Source organism: Homalodisca vitripennis, chromosome 2 (assembly GCF_021130785.1).
Source record: "Homalodisca vitripennis isolate AUS2020 chromosome 2, UT_GWSS_2.1, whole genome shotgun sequence".
In the NCBI taxonomy this organism is placed as follows: Eukaryota; Metazoa; Arthropoda; class Insecta; order Hemiptera; family Cicadellidae; genus Homalodisca; species Homalodisca vitripennis.
Window position 1 is genome coordinate 89,905,442 of NC_060208.1, and position 6,000 is coordinate 89,911,441.

At 31.5% G+C, this 6,000-nt stretch overlaps 1 protein-coding gene across 1 annotated transcript in view; it reads right to left on the bottom strand.

The window, feature by feature from the left end:
• The window catches only part of LOC124355717 (D-erythrulose reductase-like), an 80,093-nt gene extending 74,310 nt beyond the window's left edge, over positions 1-5,783 (bottom strand). The window contains exon 1 of the mRNA XM_046806875.1: positions 5,700-5,783. Within this exon, the coding sequence (XP_046662831.1) occupies positions 5,700-5,783 (84 nt within the window). The remainder of the gene's footprint in view (positions 1-5,699) is intronic.
• Between the last annotated feature and the right edge of the window lie 217 nt (positions 5,784-6,000).

Genomic DNA, 6,000 nt, shown 5'->3' on the forward strand with positions numbered 1-6,000 from the left:
ACAATAATGATGATAATATAAAAAATAATGAATAGAATGGTTTGAGGTTTAATATTCTACTTAACTTTTATTATTATATGATACTGTTTAGCGTATAGTTTATTTCGTATAGTGTAAGAAGACTAATAAGAAGAAAGCAGGAGTAAGCCGCACCACGAGTCGCGTAACAGACTTCGAACGACCAAAAAATCATTCGGCAAAGAAATGTTTACATCCCCCGGTTAACAAAAAATAAATTCTGTCAGCCTAGCGAGTGTTTGGCTTCTGCGAACCTCAGCCAAATTACATGCAACATCAAAGAACTTATTCTTATTTTTGGAGAAATTAAGTATAATGCGAAATTTCAAATTTACAGGTTCTTTATCTAGACTTCTTGCCGCAACATATATTCAAATATTTTAAAATTAAATTGCGTTTCCTATAATTTTTAAATTATAAATGCGTAAATAGCAAGTCACCATAAGATTATGTTGTATATTTTGAGATAGTTCGGCTGCATGTGTTAATATGTCACATATTAAAATTTATTATGAGTGTACTTAGGTAAAACAGACCAATGTACCAATGTAAGTTTCGCTAACGCCCAGCCAAATCCCATGGCGTAACATGCAGCACAATCGAAGTAAATATTCCTCATACAGAAATGAAACCTAATACATAATTTCAAGTCTATTTAGTTTATTTTCGAGATATCGTGTGGGCAAACGGACGGATAAACTTACAGACAGAATTGAAAGTTTTCCAGTCCCACGTGTAATAGGCTTCGCCAACGCTAGACAAATAAGATTAAAATATGACTTTAATAAGTTGTAAATATCGTGAGTGTCATAGATTACTAGGCAAGGCTCCTGTCGTGTGAAGGATGTCCAGGTCCATCAGCCAATCAGCTGTATTTTCTTCCATCTGATGCAGTGCTGTCTTTTTAGCCAGGACTTTTCTTCAAGGGCATTTTGTCATAATGTGCTATGGTGTTTGGTAGGCATTTACACAGTCACAGTAGGCCGAGTTATCAATTTCTCACTTGTGTTTCCAGAAGTTGGTTCTGCCTTCATTATTTCGTATGCGGTTTATCGCCGGCCAGGCAGATCAAAACCACGGAAATGTACCATGGCTTCAGGCAACAAGCAAGAGTCCGGGCTCGAGATTATCATAAAGCATCTGAAGATCGATTGATCAGCTGTTTAACTGTCCTCCGTATCGATTTACTTTTACTACGATAAATCCATATTATATTTTTTTACGTAAATTAGCCAGAACTGTAATCGATTTTCATTCTAGCTATAGTACAAGATCAATGTTTTAAACAAATTCTTGAAAATTTCTTTGCAATACTCCAAAGGAATTTAATACAAAACAACAAGAATTGCTAAACAATAAAGTACACAAATATTGTTTGGCGTAATTTTGTAACTTAGTTTTTAACGGTGACATTGTAGTTACCAATAATTGATCTGCTACTCCTATCTGAGACGGAACACGGTATGTAAGTAAAAGTAAGTACAACACGATGACAAAGTGAACGGGGAAAACATATTTTACCTCGCCGTCTGTCCAGGTAACCTGATATTAAGCAGCCCTAATCCACTTCCCAATACAAACATTCTCTCACATTGTTTTTTTTTCAAACTACTTGTTTCTTCACTGTGAATATTAAATATGTTTGATATAATTCCTAAAATTGAAATTAAATACTTTGCTTTATGAATTATATAAAGTTTGTTGTAATTTTTATTAAAATAGTTTTTTGGCTGAACATTTAAATATATATAATTTTTATTTTATAGTGAAAGATATTTTAAATGTAAATAAATTAGTATACGATATATATTTAAAAGAATTGTTTTTATTTCTAAAATATTTGATAGTGATAGGTTTTTTAGTCCACAAACCCAATCTGAAAAAAACACACAAACACGATAGTTTCACAATTGTTTGTTTAGGAATTGTATGAACTTTATATCAGTAGGACCTACTTCACACTTTTGCATTAAAAAACCACGTAAAATATAATTTATACATTTCACAAGACTTTGTCACTAAGACTGTAATAATTGCAACAATACATTTATGGTAAATTTTTAGACTACATAACGGCTATCTAACTCCCGTCATAATCGTTTGGAGAGATTAAAAAGTTACTTAGTGACAGGACACCCTACTTTTAACACTAATTTATGCGGAGGTATTCTAGAGGACTGCAAGAAATTCAGGAAATCTGTAGAAAAATGAACTGCCTCACCAAGATCTATCACAGTGTTTATAGAGAATGTATCTTTTAATACATTTCTGAAAGACTCAAAGTATTTACTTTGTCTTGAAATTTATTACACAGAACAATAGAGTGAGATATTTGAAAAAACGCTGCTAAAATGTAAAATAAATACCTCATTTACCTAGCAACTACATTATACTATTTAGCTATGTACACATAGTCCAAACACATTTATACGCAATTCAATTGATATGTTTTTTTTAATTATTTATTTGATCTTTATTAATACGTGAAAAATATATTAATTCATCAAGAATATCGTTTTTAGAATATAAAATCATATAAGTACATTACTGTCATAAAATGACTAAAATTAAAAACATGATATATGGTGTCAGAAATACATTTTAATTAATTATAAGCGATTAATCGTTTGAGGATAAAATAACTAATTGGGTTTCATCAAAGAGCTTAAAGCTAAACCAATGGCAGCCTGCAGTATAAAGTAGGTTAAACGTCAATTGACAGTGATAAGGTAATCCCTCTGTGTAACCGTTACATTTATCACTGCCAATGAGCAACGTGTTACCGTTTTATCTTCTTTGGGATTGTTAGAAATGAACGTTAATGCTACTAAGCTTTTTCTGTCTATCCGTTCTAGTATCTCGCACATATGCAGGAAAATCATACAGCACACTAAAAAAATCACTACTACTAATATATACGTAACACTCCGGAAATCCTCTGATTTTTTTGTTACAGAGATGACCAATGTGTTTATGTCGTTAAAAAATCATTACAGAAAATACACAATATAAAACCGTACCCAAGTGAACTACAACGTACAATTAACATTACTTATTGCAACTGCTTTTAGAATTTACTCACTTATTTCCTTGTTAAAAAGACGTGCTAATAAAAAAAGAGTACGACTAAATTAATGTAGAGATTTATTTTAATAAACTAAACTTATAATTGCTTAGATTAGTTATGTGGGGATGAAATAAAAGGATCACAAATAATACTACACAAAATTATTTTCACATGTAAGTGTTTTACATTAAAACATCTTAACAGTCAGATCCGCCTATAGATAGTAAAATTGGACTATTTGAAACAGATAACGCTCAGTCTGTATATATCGATGCTTTACTTAGATTAAGTATTATTTACGGATTTGTCTGTCTGTTTTTAGTGCGTGAAATGCTACTCCGTAAACTAGTGCGGTTAAAGATCGCCTCATTCCTTATGAAAAAACATCCACCGGTTTCACTGAACACTAGGTTGAGTTCTTAAGAACTCAATTCATTGCATAGACAATGCAAATTTCCCCCTCCTCCTGAAATTGATACTCTTGAATCTTTATAGGAACAGAAGGGATTTATGGCGAAATCAGTCAAAGTTTAGAAGAGCCCATAAATTATGTTTGCCACCAGATTTTCGAGCTAATGGTGAAAGTTAAGTCGTAATGTAAAGTAGTTTTCCAGCATCTTCCAGTTCACTCGATAAAGCCGCGAAGTAGAACCGCATAAATCTCGACCAAACCGCTGGGACTCGATACGATATGCTTGCTTGAGCGAGACGCGGCTGCTCACCTCACAGTGCCGTGCAAACAGCTTCCTGGATACTTATCTTTATAATCAACAAACATTCCAACTTTTCAACTTAAGTACACTACCTAAATAATAATTAAACTTTCATTTTTGTGAGTTGTGGCATTTTCTGAGTGTTGGCAAAGCCTATCATTCGAGGGTTTTTATTTCTGTTTCTCTGTCTACATGCCCTTCCGCACGATTCCTAGAGAAAGAACTAACCAATGGACTTTAATAATTGCATTAAGCTTCATTTTGAAATAAACTACGTCTAGTGAAGCCTGTTACGCGACATATGGTGTAGCGTATACCTACTTTGTTTATTAATAGGGATAGAAATGAATTTCAAAATAGTAGATCAAACAACCAAATATTACAGTAATAAACAATAATAAATAAATCATACATAGAGAATAAAAAACAACTACAACTATTTTTTGCTAATTCACATGAAATTTATTAATGTATATTCTATTATTAAATGTACTAATATAATTTTAATATTATAGTACAATTATTTCGATAAACAATGTAATTAATATAACACAATCTATGTAAATTTTTAAATGCTGTACTAATAGTAAGTTGCAAGAATAGTAAATTCTACAATACTTTGGTCGGTTGTAAGACACACAACCCTTCATTAGCTAAGGATCGAATTTTGATCGAACACACACACACACACACAATCACGCAAACATATGTATATATAATAAAATATCCATGTTCAACATTATATATATATATATATATATATATATATATATATATATATTTATTTATATATATTGTTGAACATGGATCTTTTCTTAGCTATTCTTAACTTTATCGCTTTAGAACACACCAATTAATACCAAAAACTCTGTATTGGTCTATCTTCTTGATTGAACAAATCTTCTGTATTTCCTTGATTTATGTAATAGGATTCCCATGCATTTTAATATCTAGCTAAGTTAGCGTGTTTTAATAGTTTTAGGTTTTCTTTTAAAATATTATGTCCAGTATTCATACAGTGGTGTGCGACTGCCGATTTTTCTTCTCTGTTGAATTTAATGTGAGAGGAATTTTCTTTATATCTTGTATGAATTTTTCTTTTTGTCTGTCTAATGTATTTTTTGTTGCAGTTATCAAATATTATTTAATATATGCCTGATTTATTGCATCTTTTGGATTTTGCAATTTATTCTTCACGTTACTTGCTGTTTTATACGTGACGTTTTTGTTTGTATGTTTTTTGAATGATGTTTGTACATCTTTTATGATAATTTTTTGAATGATAAATTTGTCCATGTAGTGCTAATCCAATTTGTGTTTGTGTTTTTAATTAATAAAAGTGTTGTATTTGAATTTTTGCCGTGTTTATTTTTAGCTTGTTTAAACATATATTCAACTAAATCCGTTTGCAACCATTAAACAATTTTGTATATACTAAAGTTTATTTTTAAAATCTTCTTGTGACAGTGGAGTGATAATCTTAGTGAGGTGCCTACATTTGGTTTGATTTTAATATGTTACATATGCATGTTTAACTTTTAGTGGCAGCAATGGAGAACCATAAACTATTTCTGAATATATTTATTCCTCTACTATAATTTATACTTCTTCTTGTAATACTTAATAATTTTTGTAGGATGATCTCAATAGTTAGCAGTTGTTTAAATGGGATAGTAAATCGCGATTAGTTTTTGTTTTTATTTCTTTAAATTTGTTATTAGTCAGCAAATTTAATTCTATCCTTAGTTTCATAAAGTTGTTCTATCATTAGGTGGGAAGGAAATGAAAAATGCCTTTTTCATTTCAGAGTAGGGTCAGAGTAAGGGCTGTCAAGCTCTACCTTTCGGTTATGTTAAGCATAAATAATTTCAGGAGGTATTTTACAGTTTGTCACAGCCTACTGACAGCTTGAGACGACCCGACGCGACGGCAGACTGTATAGAGTAAGTCGGGGTTTGTCGCATTTCCGCCCCGGGCTCCTCCATTATTCAGAGATGAACGGTACAATGTGTTGTTTACACGCCGACTCCAGTCAGCCTCATTGTTCTTTTCCTTTCATCAAGTCAGAGTCATTTAAATAAGTAAACATGTTAAAATATACCATTGTGCGTTTCTCACGTTCATTTGCCTTTCTTCAATAGTCACCTTAAGAACCAATGTGAAGCGATGAGTGAAGATGCTACATTCGTATTCTCTTATTAA